Source organism: Zonotrichia albicollis, chromosome 8 (assembly GCF_047830755.1).
Source record: "Zonotrichia albicollis isolate bZonAlb1 chromosome 8, bZonAlb1.hap1, whole genome shotgun sequence".
NCBI lineage: Eukaryota > Metazoa > Chordata > Aves > Passeriformes > Passerellidae > Zonotrichia > Zonotrichia albicollis.
The window spans coordinates 10,705,677-10,719,097 of record NC_133826.1 but is presented as its reverse complement, the minus strand read 5'-3'; the positions used below and the strand labels follow the sequence as shown (position 1 = coordinate 10,719,097).

The following is a 13,421-nucleotide window of genomic DNA, read 5'->3' as shown; positions in this document are numbered from 1 at the left end:
GTTTGCACACCACTGTGGCATCTTTCCTCAGCTCCTGGGGCCAGCAGATCCTGGGTGTAGCAAACTGCCTGGCTGTTTGAATTATATTCTGGGGAGGGGTAAAGTGATGGTTTCCTGCTGTACTGTGTGAATCTGCCCTTTCCTGGGGGTGTGCTCAGGTAAGTGTGTGGCCAGGCAGAGGCTGTCTGGGGCACTGGGTTCCTTGGAGGCTTCCTGGCTGCCTCTGCAGCGCTGGGTTCATGCTGCCTGTCTGTGTGCCTTGCAGGCTCTGAAAAGGAAGCCGGATCTCTTCCTGTGTAGCAACCTGGATGTCAAAGCAGTGTTTCAGTGTGGTGAGTACCATGGGCATGGGCATGTGCTCCAAATCACCCGGAGGAGAAGCCAGCCTGCTCCTCCTGTAGAGCTGGGTGCAAAACAGGAAGGGCGAAGGGCTGGGGACCACAGGGCTGATTTGGGATGGCCAGGAGGTTTTCTGGCTGCTAACCTGAGTAATTTTTGCCTGCAGGTGTCCTTTCACTCAAGTTTCCCGAGGCCCCAACAGTCAAAGCATCCTGTGGCTTTTTTGTGAGTATGATGCCATCATAGAGTCCTCCCTGAGAGCTGGGCGTGGGGCTGAGGTTGGGCAGTGCTGCAGTGTGGAGCCTGTGCTGGCACTGAGCAGCCTGGCCTCTGTGTTGCAGACGGAGCTGCTGCCCCGCTGTGGAGAGATCGCCCCGGTGGGACAGGTCGTGCATGAGAATGGCAAAGCGCTGCTGCAGGCAGTGCTAGAGGTGAGAGATGCTGCACCACGGGCTCCCCAGGCAGCATTGGGCTCTATTCCTGAGAGCATGCCTGCAGAGCCAGGGACAGAGAGCCCAGCAGTGTGGGTGGGAGCAGGGAGTGACAGTGTGGGCTCAGCGTGTCGTTTGCTCTGTGGCAGGGCATCGGTGGCCAGGCTTCCCGCAGCCTCATGGATCACTTTGCAGAAATCCTCTTTGCCTTGAACAAGCACTGCTTCAGCCTCCTGAGTGTCTGGATCAAGGAGGCCATGCAGCAGGATGGCTTCCCCTCAGCCCGAGTAACTCCAGAGCAGAAGGAAAACTTCAGCCAGCAGATCCTCAGGTTTGTGTGCCACTGGCCCTGGCAGCTGTGCCCCACACTTCCCACAGGAATGACCCCCCTGCATGGCCCAGTGCAGCTGTCCTACTTCATGTTTGTCCCCTCCCTCTGTCTCAGCAGAGAGCGTGTGAACAAGCGGCGAGTGAAGGAGATGGTGAAGGAGTTCACCTTGTTGTGCCGAGGGCTGCATGGTACAGAATACACAGCAGACTACTGAGCACCTGGCCAGGACCGTGGACGATTTGCCTGGACCAGCTCTTCCCCACAAGGAAAAGCCCCCCCATCCTCCCTGCCCTGCTGCAGTACGGCTCATAGAATAACCCTCCACCTAGAATTAACCCACTCGGGACGCTCCTCAGCTAGATTTGGTGGCCGCATCTCGGTGTCAGCATCTTTGTTTCCCCCAGCATGCTCCCTCCTCGCAGGGAACAGGAGTGCTGGCTGCAGGAGGCGGTGGCGGGGCAGGGGAAGCCTGGGCAGAGCTGCCCCAGCACAGGCTGCCCTGTCCCTGGGCTACCAGCCCCTCCCCAGCCCTTCCCCGCAGCAGGGAGGCCACCCTGTGCCTGCAGCAGTGGCTGGCTGGGCGGGGGGATTTGCCCCCTGCTTGTTTGTACGTGTGGTTGGGAGGGGGGAGGCCCTGCACCTAATTATATTAAGAATATTTCTATGTTGTGGCTGTCGTTATTGCAGTACCCAGACCTTCCAGCCTCTTCCCTCTGGGGAAAAAACTGAGTGGAGGGGTAAAATCAAGGCTGGGACACCTCAGTGTCTCCCTGGCTTTGGGAGGGATGGCAAAAAACAGTCATGGAGCATAAACAGCCCTGCCTCACATGAGAGGGGCTGGGCTCCAGCCCTGCCAAACACAGGATCCTTCCTGCAGCACAGGATGTGTGCACCCCATTACCATTCATAAGAGCAGCTGAGGGGCTTGTTTCTGCTCAGAGTTCCCCTGCCCTTGCCCTAGTTCCCCAGCCCAGCCTGTGCTTTTACTGTTAGAGGTCCTGGTTCTGGTTTTCTGTTCCTTCTGGCTGGTGTTAGCTGACACACAGGGCTTTGCTCGCCAGCAGGCACTATGATACGTTTTTCACTTTGGGACATCTGTGCTCCTCAGCCCATGTTTTATTCTAAAAACCAGTTCATTCTCAAATCCTCTTCAGCTTTAGTTAGCAGCAGTAGTCCACAAAAGCCTCAAGTCCCAGCACTGTCAGCTCTTGCAAAGTCGTGACCTTTCCATGTAGGGACAAAGCTGCCCTGGATGAAGGAGCCCTGGAGACTGGCTCTGGGCCAAGTGCCTGTCTCTCCTGGCCCTGCTGCTGCCCTGGCCATGAGCCTCAGGGTGCCACAGGCATTCCTGAACACACGTGCAGCTCCTGCTCCCCCACTGCAGTATTACTGACCCAAGGCCACATCCAGCAAGGTGCCGGCAGTGCACCCAGTGGGAGGCAACAGCAGGGCCCACACAGCCCCGCTCCACAGCCCCGCTCCTGGCTGGGTGCCAGTGCTGCTGAATCAGCGTTGCTCACACCCTTCGTCCTCATAGGCAATGGCAATTCCTCGCCGGCCCTGCACCGCCTTGGACACCGGGGTCTGTCCCAGCTGCTGCTCCAGGCCCTGCCAGCTGCGGGACTCCAGAAAGGAGGCTGGGAGGAGAAAGGGAATTGTTACCTGGAGCAAGAAGGTGGCACTGCCCTGCACCAGCACTCAGCCCCACCACGGCACCAACACCAACCTGCGGGGCTGATCTCTGCCAGCGCCCGTGTCTGGTCCCTGCAGGCCAGGGCAGCGCTGGGGGGCAGCTGAGAGGAGAGGGGGTCACAGAGGTGGGCAGCTCGCATCTTCCCTGAGATGAGCGAGACATCGGGAACTGCCTCCTCTGCGGGAACAGCCGGGGGGAGCTCAACATGAGCACAGGCACCTGCCAAGGAATGGTAGTGTTAGCCTGGCCCATCTGTCCTGAAGCAAGCACAGCTTACAGGCAGGGCAGCTGGGTGCAGTATGCCCTGGGAGGGTGTTGGGCAGCTGTCTGTAGCTGTTACCTGGCAGCAGGTCTCGGAAGTCTGTGAGGTAGTTCCCCGTCCACTCACGGGCTGGGTTGCAGGCCAGCTCCAGCTCATAGGGGGTCACAACAGGTCTGTAGAAGTCACTGGAGTCCAGGAGGGAGTTCTGAGCACAGGCCACCAGGACAAAGACATCCACCTCCGGGAAGTTGGCCAGCTTGGCGGGGTTGGGCTTCCCCACGGCCAGCGTGTAGCTGCGCTTGCCAGCCCGGGCCAGCAGCTCCCGGAGGTGCTGCAGCACAGTCAGGTAGCCCGCCACGCCGAGGGTGCCCACCAGGATGCCCACCATGCTGGCATCCCGGGCACGCTCCACCAGGTACAGCCGCCGCATCAGGGCCCGGTTGACGTTGAGGGTCTCGCGGCGGCCGCAGCCGGTGGTGGGATTGAAGGAGCTGAAAGGACAGCGGTTCCAGGTCAGCATGAAGCTGGTGAGGGCAAGGCCCTCAGCTCCCACGTAGAACATGGCATAGTCCTGAAGCCCTCCTGCAGCTTCCACCAGGAACTGGCGACCAAACTTCTGTTCCTCGCCAGGAACTGCGGGGCCAGGAGGGTCTCCCCACACCAGCCTGGAGAAGATGACATTGGGGTACTCGGGGCACAATTGCTGCTCCAGCTCGCCTGAAGAAAGAGAGGAGTGAGAACCAAACTTGGCCATAGTCCTGACGTGGAGAAGGTGCAGCAGATCAGGGGAGAAGACACAAAACCCTGCCAGTGTCTGGGGAACGAGTGCCTGCTTGGTCTGACCCTGTCAGCCCTGCAGAGCTCAGAGCAGTACCAGAGCCCCCTCCCTGGCCCGGAGCACTCACCCATCGCATGGGCATACACCACATCGCTGAGCACCACCACACGGCTCTGCTGCTCGGGGTAGAGCTCCCGGAACGCCTCTGCGCAGCGCCCCACGTCCACCGGCTGCTGCCCGAAGATGTGCAGCACCGGGAGCTTCCTGCAGGGGCTGAGGCAGGCCGGGCCGTAGTGCAGCACTGCCTCAGCACCCACGTGCTCGGCAGCCACTTCATCCACGCAGCAGCTGCGAGGAGAACAACGCGGTATCACACAGGCTCTGCAGCATGGAGCCCTCTCCCCTCCCTGGCACCGCCCCGTCCCTGCCCGCAGGGGAAGCCCAGGAGCCCCACACGGACCTGCCGTAGGTGGTGTCTCCCAGCACGAACATCTCGGCCCCGGTGGCTGCCTCCAGTCCGCCTGCCACCTGCACCGCGTCTGCCAGGAGCTCGTCAGGGAACTGCAGGGCGACCTGGCGGGAGCAAGGGGAGAGGCAGACGGGAGTGAGGCACTGGGGAGGGTGAGGTGAAGGGACGGAATGGATACAGTGGATAGAATAGACCCTCGGCAAGTTTGCTGATATGAAACTGGGGGGAGTGGCTGATACACCTGAAGGCTGTGCCATGCAGCAGGACCTTGATGGGCTGGAGAATTAAGCAGAGAGAAACCTAATGCGGGTCAACTAGGGCAAGTGCAGTGTACTGCAAAACCCCAACTACCAGCACAGGCTGGGGGCTGACCTACTAGAGAACAATTCTGCAGATAAGGACCTGGCAGGGCCCTTACAGCCAGGACAGCCAATGGGATCCTGGAGTGCACTGGCAAAAGTGTGGCCAGCAGGTTCAGAGTGATGATCCTTCCCTCCTGCTTGGCCCTGGTGAGGCACATCAGGAGTACTGTCTCCAGTTCTGGGCTCCTCAGGGTAAGAAAGACAAGGAGCTGCTGGAGAAGGTCCAATAGAGGCCACACGGAGGTCTGGAGCATCTCTCTTGTGAGGAGAGACTGTGGGAGCTGGGCTTGTTTAGTCTGGACAAGAGAAGACTGAGAGATCTGTTGTGGTTTGGGAATGGAACTCCCCAGTTCAGTGCTCCCACTGAGCCTCTCCAAACCACGCTGCCACTCCCTTGCTCCCCCCTCTCCTTCCTCCTACAGTGGGATGGAGCAGAGAATTGGAAGCACAAAGGGTAAAGATCACAGGTCAAGATCAAGCAGTTTACTGGAAACAGCAAATTAAATAAGAAAACCAACGTTAACAGCAACAGTAATAATTACAATGTATAAGAGACAAATGATTCACACAGGAGTGCTTGATGCAGGGCTCTGACTATACCTGACCATGCCACACTATGGAACTCGGGAAGAACCCCTTCCCTGTCCCCAGAAAGTGATGAGAAGTGGGACAGAGTAACCTCTGGGTCGTGGCCATGCCCCCTCCGGGCTACTGCAAAAATTAACCCTGTCCCGCCTGGAACGAGGACAAGATCTCATTAATAATATAAATATTTCAAAGGCGGGTGCCAAGAGGACGGTGCCAGACTCTTTTCAGTGGAGCCCACCAGCAGGAAAGAGGAAGGAGCAATGGCCATAAACCAAGGCAAAAGAAGTTTCATCTTAACACAGGAACGAGTCCTTTACACTGTGGGTGGCAGAGCACTGGAGCAGCTGCCCAGGGAAGCCGTGGAGCCTCCATCACTGCCGACATTGCAAACGCATCTGGGCGCGTTTCTGCACAACCTGCTCTGGTGCCCCTGCCTTGGCAAGGGGGTGGGACAGGGCGATCTCCAGATCAGCCTCCCAGCGCTAACAATCCTGTGAGGCAGCGGGAGAAGGGGCGGCCGCAGCCCCCCGCCGGCTCCACACTGGGTCCCACTCACCTTGCGGAACCCGCCATCCCGCACGAAGGCGGAGGCCCGGCCCATCTCGTAGTAGCCGTCGAGGTCGCTCCGCGGTGCCGCGGCCACGGCCGTGCACAGCTCCCGCCTCAGCACGGCCTCCCCATCGCTGCTGAAGGCCGCGGCCATGGTGGCACGCGAGACCCGCTTCCGGGCTGCGGCGCGGCGCTGGCCAATGGAAGCTCTGCTCCGCATTCCCCGCCCCCATAAGCCCCGCCCACAACCGGGTGGAGATGTGACTGCAGCCAATGGAAATACGCGCCGGTCGCGGTGCATTATGGTGTTGTAGTTTCCCCGCCACTGTCAAACCAGGCAGCCAATAAGCGGGCGCGGTGGCAGCGGTGGCGTTCCGGTACTTCCGTGCGGGCGCTGCAGTTCCGGTCAGGTGCCGCGCGGGGGTCAGGTGACCCGGCCCGATCCGCTCCCGCCGCGCCGCTCGGTGCCGCCGCCGCCGCCGCCGCCATGACGGGGCTCGCCCTGCTCTACTCGGGGCTCGGCCTCGCCTTCTGGACCACGCTGCTCGGCGTCGGTCAGCGCCGGGGCAGGGAGAAGGGGGGTCCGGGGGCTGCGCTGCGGGGCTGAGCCGGGGGGCGGCAGGGGATTCCGGGCCCGAGGGCGGCTGCGGTTCCTGCCCGTGCTGCGGAGGGGGGGAGGGTTGCTTTGGTGTGCGAAAGGCAGCCGGGCGGTGAGGGGTGCAGCGTTGTCGGGCCCCGGTGGCCGCGGCGCTCCCTGGGGCTGGCCCGTGCTCTCCGGCGGGGCCGGGGGTGCTGCTGGGGGCTCCCCTGTCTGGGCAGTGCCCTCGGAGCCCCAGCGGTGCCGGGTCACCCCCAGTCGCTGATGGATGTGGAGCTCTGAGCCTGTGTGGCTTGGGCTGCTGATTCGCTTCTCTGTGTGTGCGAGAGCAGAAGGGTGCCGGTGCCGGTCAGGGGGTTCGGTAGATCGGGGCAGGTGAAGGCAGGAGGAGCCCGGTGCTTCAGACTCTGCTGGTTGATGTCTCTCGGGTGGAGAGATCGCCCAGCCCTGCCAGGCTGTGGCAGCATGAGAGAACGTGCAGTTTGGTTGATGGTGGAGCTGCTTCGTGGCAGCCCATGCACTGCTGCTGAGGGTGTCGGGCTTTTGGAGGATGGATTTAATGCCCGAAGGCCAGCGGGTGGATTTTGTGCTGGGGCTGCTGGTTATTTTCTCCTAGCACAGAATGAAGTGACCACAAACCAGGCAGAGGCTGGGGAAACCTTGGCCATTGCTTCAGTGTTGGGATGAGAGGAGAGAATGAGTCAGGAGTGAGGGGTGTCTCACTCCCTCGTGTTTCCAGGGCCTGGTGAAGCCAGTGTGGGCCCAGGGCTGCCTCCCTGGGCTCTCTGAATCATGTAGCTCACAGCAGTGCACATTCACCCTGTGGATGTGAGACTGTTGGAAAATCTTGCTGAGCTGAGCCCAGTTAGTCTGAACTTCCCCTACCCTGTTGCAGTCCCTTTTTGAGAAAGACCACGAGCAGGAAGTGGTCTTGCTCCATGCAGTGTTGCAGCAGTGTCTCTTTGTGTTTTCTGTCTTTGTCCTAAACCCTGATTTGATCCTTCAGTCCTGCTGCCCTGTCTTGTGTCCTTCTGGCTTCAGGGCTGCAAGTCAGGGCTCACAGGAGAGTGTCCTTTACCCTGTTTCTTTTGCATATGAATCTAAGGTTACACCTGTTCTTGAAGAGATGAAAGGTGCCCTGAGGACCTGCCCTGAGCTGGTTGTAGCTCTCTTTTACCACTTCTGGGGAGTGGAGGCAGCTGAGGCTGGCTGGGTTCAGTTCCTGTTCTGACAGCCAAGCAGCAAAGCCAAAACACAAGTAACAGACTAGCTGGACCCAGTACTAGAGATCATCCTTGAAGGTTGCCAGACTTGCAGGCTGGGCTGTGGCTTTCCTCTGTATTCCTTGGCTGTGGTGGCACCATTCTTCATTCTTGTATGTCTCTATAGAGGAGGGGGGCACCCCAAATCTGTGGCACAAAGAGTGATCAGCATTACCGCCTCCCATTTTGGGGCCTGACAGTGCTTGTGTGCTCCCCTGAGGGTGCTGAGACCTGAGCTGCACATGGGGGGGTGAGCACACAAAAGTAATGGGGACATCCCTGCTGCCAGGGATCTGCAGTGCTGAGCCCTTCCAGTGGGATGAATTATCCTGCTGTGCTCAGGGAAGGGCATGGTCCTGTCCCCACATTGCTGTTGGGCTGATTGCCATCACCCCCTACTTCCAGGCTGCTGCTCTGGGGTGGGAGGGAGCAGTGGGACACGGGCAGTGACCTCTCTGCTGCATTGGAATGTTCCACAGGTCTCCCATTTCCTCTTTTCCCAGCCGTACACGGGATCAGCATCCCACAGGCAGGGACTGGTTGCAGTCAGATATGGCAGAGCTGTCCCTTCCCTCTGTGCCTGGCATGGAGCACACAGTGCCACGATGCCTGTGCTTATCTGTTCCTTAGGGCTCGTCACCCTCCCTTTTCCAGCAAAGAGCAAGCGTCTCTCCTGGTCTGCAGCCACGTTTCCCACTCAGGAGCTCGGACTAAGGCAGGGTTTTGGTGCAGCACCTCTGCATGTGCAGGGATGTGACTCTTGGCTGTGGTTCCTGGTGGGAGATGAGCACAGCAGGGCAAGCCCTCCTTGGAAAGGAAGGGCTTTTCTGAGTTTCTCAGGACAGTGCTGTGGTGTCTCCCACCTGTGCTGGAGTATAAATTTATCTGGAAATTATCCTGGGGGAAATGCTGAGAACTACAGTCATTTCTTGAGCCCACAGCCTTGGAAAGGGGGTGTTGGAGCAAAGCTGGAACTGCTCGTGTTGGTGGGCTCCTGGAAAGCAGCACAAACACTGATGGGATGGGGATGTAGCAGCATGTGATGGTCAGTCAGGGCACAGCCTGGCTCCTCTTGTCCCTCCTGTGGCAGAGAAGAGCTCACAGCTGGTCCCTGTGGCTCTCCAGCAGGGCTGAGCCATTGGAGAGCCGCAGGCTGAGGATTGAGACCCTGTAGCTCAGCATGGTCTGTGGGTGCTCAGCACGGCCAGGGAATGGAAAACAGGTGTGACAACAACCATGATCATCTTCTGGGCAAGACTGTGATGGGGTCTGACAGTACCTCAGGCCCAGGCTGTCTGTCCTGTGCTGATGTGGAAGTGTTGCCATCACGGGGGTAGCATTTGGAGGGGAGATCCTGCCCCACAGCTCTGCATGCTTGAGCCAGTATTCCCAGTGACCCTCCTTCGTGTGCTGTGCTCCTGGGCCTTTGCCTTGGGGCTGTGCAGGTGGGGGAGGAACCAGCAGTGCTGGATCCAGCTGCTGCCTCCCTGGAGGTTTCCATCTTGTTCTTGCTTTCCAGGGATCTGCTACACAATATTTGACCTGGGTTTCCGCTTCGATGTGGCTTGGTGAGTTCCCTGTAAGCTCAGGCACCCTCAGGGCTGTGTGAGAGGCTGGCAGTGCTGGCAGTGCCTCCAGGAGCAGCACTTGCTTTTGGGTGATGGGCAGTGGTCACTATGTGGCAGGAGAACCCGAGCTGCAGTGAGCAGGAACTCTGCTCCCCGGGAGGTGGGATGGATGCAGCCCCTGTGTTCCTGTGGCTGGCTCCCTATGAGGTCCTGGTGCAGCTATTGCTGCTCTGCCCTCCACGTCTCCAAGCCCAGGCTTCTGCTTCACAGTGAGGGCTTGGGAGGAAGATCTTGATCCATGCAGGTGAGGGTCCTGTGTTTCTGGCTGGCAGACAGACGTTCTCATGTCCTGCTGTCTGGCTGCCCAACCCATCTTGGGCTTCATGATTTGGTGGAGGGGTACCTGGTTTGGGATAGGCTGTGTGGTGTGACTGTGGGGGCTCAGCCTGTGTGCTAACTCAGGGCGTTTCTTTCTCTCCAGGTTTCTGACAGAGACCTCACCCTACATGTGGTCCAACCTGGGCATTGGCTTGGCCATCTCCCTGTCTGTGGTGGGAGCTGCCTGGTGAGTGGGACTGGCTCTTGAGCACTCTCCTGCTGTCCCGCTTGGTAGCTGTGTATGCACTGCAGTTTTCCCACAGCAGAGCAGGGTAGAGCACTGTGTACATGTAGGACTGTGGGTCACCACACCACTGGGACTGAATTGCTGGACTGCTGGGGGGTCTGGATGGACCAGCCCACGGGCAGCAGTGGCAGTGGAAAGACATGGAAGTTTCTGGAAGCTGTACCCCTGAGCCTGGGCTGTCCATGGTGGCTCTTGTGCCCCAGCAGTTCTGCTGGTGTAGGTGGTGCAGCCTGGGGCCACCCATACCCTGGGAGTGGCTAGGCTGAGTGCTCAGTGTCCCCAGCTGCGTGCCTGATTCTTTGCTCAGCTGAAAGATCCTGGCTTCTGTATAGAATTCTGTGAGTGCCAGATCTTCTACCGACCACCCTTGTCTGCTACAGGGGGATTTACATCACGGGCTCCAGCATCATTGGCGGTGGAGTCAAAGCCCCGCGGATCAAAACAAAGAATCTGGTGAGGTAAGCACACACACCTGGGGTTAGTTCTTGCACTGCACCTGAGTGAGGCAGGTCACAACCCAGTGAAGAGGCTTCTGTCTGCTCTCTAGCTGGGTGCTGCTGGCAGGCTGCTCCTTGCTGAGCTGCTGATGCTGTTTGCTTTCAAAACAAAGAGCCCTAAAGGAGCCAGAGTGCTGCTTTGAAGGGTCACTGTGTGATATCACACTGTGAATGAGCCCAGTGTGTTCAAAACAAACACCCTGAGATCACACATCCTGCCCAGGCAAGGGTTCTCCTTGCACAACCCTTCCACAAGGAGCAGAAACAGGCTGGTGAAGGGCAAGGCTTCCCAGGCCTGCTTCCAACAGGATCCTTGCAGCTTACTCAGGTGCCCCAGCAGAACCAGCATCCAGCCTTTGTGTCTGGCAGCTCCCCCTAGTTTGAAAGTAAAGCAGTGGGTAGCTTCCCATATGGCTCTGGAGGGATCTGTCTAGCTGGGCATGAACTGGCAGGGGCTCCTTTGGGTGGGGTCTTCCCCCCAGGACACTGGTGAGACTGACTGAAGTGCTGTGCTCAGGCTTTGCCTTTCTCCCACAGCATCATTTTCTGTGAGGCCGTGGCCATCTACGGGATCATCATGGCAATAGTCATCAGTAACATGGCTGAGGTATGGAAGCGCCCGAGGCCATGGGGCTGGTGCAGGGATGGCACAGCTGGTCATGGGCCAGTATGGTGAGGGGTGGCCCTGTGGGCACTGGGAACACTGTGGTGCCTTTGGGAGCCCCTGGACTGGTGGTCTGTGTAGGGAATCCTTGCCTGTGATAGAGAGGGTTGGGAGAGCAAACACAAGGCTGATTCCATGAAGCCATGACGTTGAATCAGGGACTGGCTCTGGCCAAAATTAGGCTTATCAGGGACAGGTACCTCTTCCAGAGACCACAGACTTGTCACTAACCCAGGTCCTGTGCTTTCTCTCAGCCTTTCAATGGAGTCACCCCAGAAGAGATTGGAGCCAGGAACTACCACGCAGGTAAGGACTTCTGGGTCCCTGGTGCAGTCACTGTGAGCACTGCCACACCCTGACCCCACCTCTGACCCACCCATGGTCGGCTGCTGGTGTCTGAAGGACATGTGACTCTTCTGCCAAAAGGCAGCTTTGTACTTACCTTCTAGCACCTCCTGTGCCCAGCAGGCTGTGCTGTGGAGCACTGTTCCTTCCCTGGGTGGAGCAGTGGCCTGGCACTGTGGAACCTGAGGCGCACCTTGGAGCAATCCTGCTCCCCAAACAGGGCGTTGCTGGGGCTTGGCAGCTCCTGGTCTTCTGTCACCTTGAGACAGAGCTTCTGCAACATGTCCTGGGTGCAGGTGGCAGGGGTTACATCCTGTTGTTGCAGCGTTCCTCTCTCACAGGTTTCTCCATGTTTGGAGCTGGTCTGACCGTGGGTTTATGCAATCTCTTCTGTGGGGTCTGCGTGGGCATCGTGGGCAGCGGGGCTGCCCTGGCTGATGCCCAGAATGCCAGCCTCTTCGTCAAGATCCTGATCGTGGAAATCTTTGGCAGTGCCATAGGGCTGTTTGGAGTCATCGTTGCTATCCTGCAGGTACCTGCTTCCTGAGGCCACCAGGCCTGAGTGAGCCCGAGGTGCTGTCACCCTGGATGCTTTCCAGCCCTAGGGAGACACACCTGGGTTTCAGCACAATCTTTTGCATTGGGATGGAGAGACTGCTTACAAGGCTTGGGGTGGCACAGCTCTTCCCAGAGCTTACGGTGCCTATATGCAGCATTGGGAACCCTTCTGATGTCCCCTCTGTCACTGAGGGTGTCACCTTGCATGCACCTTGTGTGATATTCATGTCTTACCAGTGGGACTCATAAGCTGTCTACAGCTTCTGGAAGCTGTCTACAGCTTGCTGGGGTGCTTGGGTGGCACTGGGGCACTGAGCTGGGGTTTGTGGGCCACAATCTAACCTCTCTTCTTTCTTTCCAGACATCTAAAGTAAAAATGGGCTGAGCCCTGTTGCACTCAGCCTGTTCCAGCACACCCCAAGAGGTTCTGTACATACTTATTTAATGTTTCTATACTCGGTTGGGGTGGGAGATGCTGGCACCGGCAGCAGGAGCCTGACCGCCTAGAGCCCCGTCCTGCAGATCAATCGGCCCCTTGGAAGAAACAAATTTCTCTGTGTGAATTCTGCCCCCAGCAGCCTGGCCCAGCTCGTAGGGCCCTGCTGCTGCCCATCCCCGGTGTGTAGAATTGACCATCAGTGCAATCCTGTGTCAGTGAAATAAATATGGTTCTTGTCCAGCTCTTTCTCTTCCCTGTGCATGCTGGGGAGGTTTGCTGAGAGCAAGTGCTGGTTTGGGCTCCCCCAGAGATTCCTCTTTGTGCCTCTGGCAAAATCCCTGTCCTGTTCCAGGAGCCTGGTGCTGTCCTGCCTCTGTGGTGTTAATTCTGTTGCTTTCTCAGGCTGCAAGAGCCACCCTCTTTGGGCTGTGGGAACGTAGAGCTGTGCCTTGCTGCCTGGAGCAGGTACAAGGCTGTTGGAACAGGCAGCAGGCAGCTCTGAATTGCCTCTGCCAGGCTCCTAGCAGCCCAACGTGAGCCCAACACAAGCTGCTTTGTGCTTTTCAGCTCCTATCCAGGTAGTTTAGTGTAGGGGGGTGTACACAGTGTCCATAGCCCCATTGTGTAGCTGGAGAGCACCAGAAGGACAAAGTGAAACTTTTGCCTCTTCAAAGGACATCCTCCAGCCAGCAGCTCCCTGGTGAGACTGGGCTGCATGCTGGGGCACTCCAGTCTGCAGTGCCCCTCTGTCCAGGTAGAGGTCCCAGGGGTGGGGACACTTTGTGCTGGCTCTGTTCCCTGTCCCTAGCTGTGCTGAATAGTGTGGGGAAGCTGGTTGTAGACAGCTGGACCTGCCGCTCATCTGCTGCTTGGGGGAAGGGAAGAACAAGGTCCTTCTGCATGTGCTCTGCTGAGACCCTGGAGGCTGCTGCATCTGCTGTATCCAGCACAAGGCCCTCATACTGTTCTTCTAGCAGTATACCTTCATAGAGAAAGCACTGATCTTCCAGTGCTGTGTCAGAGCAGATGCACTCTTGGAGCTGTCCTTTTCCTGTGTGGATGC

The 13,421-nt window shown here is 58.4% G+C and overlaps 3 protein-coding genes across 5 annotated transcripts in view; 2 read left to right on the top strand and 1 right to left on the bottom strand.

Moving 5' to 3' along the window:
- Positions 1-1,765, top strand: part of IPO13 (importin 13) — a 31,187-nt gene extending 29,422 nt beyond the window's left edge. Inside the window, exons 16-20 of one of the 3 annotated variants that reach the window (XM_074545924.1) lie at positions 266-332; positions 506-564; positions 681-770; positions 920-1,101; positions 1,219-1,765. In XM_074545924.1, coding sequence (XP_074402025.1) covers positions 266-332; positions 506-564; positions 681-770; positions 920-1,101; positions 1,219-1,315 — 495 coding nt within the window. In that variant the 3' untranslated portion in view covers positions 1,316-1,765. Of the gene's footprint in view, positions 1-265; positions 333-505; positions 565-680; positions 771-919; positions 1,102-1,215 lie in introns of those variants that run through there. The other 2 variants (XM_074545923.1, XR_012581285.1) reach the window with 2 other exon arrangements.
- On the bottom strand, positions 681-6,014 carry DPH2 (diphthamide biosynthesis 2). Its single transcript, XM_074545925.1, has 6 exons — positions 5,810-6,014; positions 4,295-4,407; positions 3,962-4,182; positions 3,135-3,773; positions 2,828-3,013; positions 681-2,738 (listed from the first exon to the last, which is right to left on the bottom strand). The coding sequence occupies exons 1-6, from the start codon at positions 5,954-5,956 to the stop codon at positions 2,608-2,610; spliced, it is 1,437 nt and encodes a 478-aa protein (XP_074402026.1). The 5' UTR covers positions 5,957-6,014; the 3' UTR covers positions 681-2,607.
- A 173-nt stretch (positions 6,015-6,187) lies between these two features.
- On the top strand, positions 6,188-12,598 carry ATP6V0B (ATPase H+ transporting V0 subunit b). The gene is made up of 8 exons (XM_074545939.1): positions 6,188-6,356; positions 9,182-9,230; positions 9,712-9,795; positions 10,236-10,313; positions 10,890-10,959; positions 11,271-11,322; positions 11,703-11,893; positions 12,281-12,598. Exons 1-8 carry the CDS (start codon positions 6,290-6,292, stop codon positions 12,302-12,304), a joined length of 615 nt encoding a protein of 204 aa, XP_074402040.1. The 5' UTR covers positions 6,188-6,289; the 3' UTR covers positions 12,305-12,598.
- The last annotated feature ends 823 nt before the right edge of the window (positions 12,599-13,421 follow it).

Bases quoted from the DNA above. Each gene is read 5' to 3' on its own strand.
- DPH2 (XM_074545925.1), bottom strand. From the start codon at position 5,956: ATGGCCGCGGCCTTCAGCAGCGATGGGGAGGCCGTGCTGAGGCGGGAG. The intron at 4,408-5,809 runs GTGAGTGGGACC...TGCTCCCGCCAG, and splicing joins GGGATGGCGGGTTCCGCAAG to GTCGCCCTGCAGTTCCCTGA. The intron at 3,774-3,961 runs GTGAGTGCTCCG...CTCTTTCTTCAG, and splicing joins GGTGTATGCCCATGCGATGG to GCGAGCTGGAGCAGCAATTG.
- ATP6V0B (XM_074545939.1), top strand. From the start codon at position 6,290: ATGACGGGGCTCGCCCTGCTCTACTCGGGGCTCGGCCTCGCCTTCTGG. The intron at 6,357-9,181 runs GTCAGCGCCGGG...CTTGCTTTCCAG, and splicing joins GACCACGCTGCTCGGCGTCG to GGATCTGCTACACAATATTT. The intron at 11,323-11,702 runs GTAAGGACTTCT...CCTCTCTCACAG, and splicing joins AGCCAGGAACTACCACGCAG to GTTTCTCCATGTTTGGAGCT.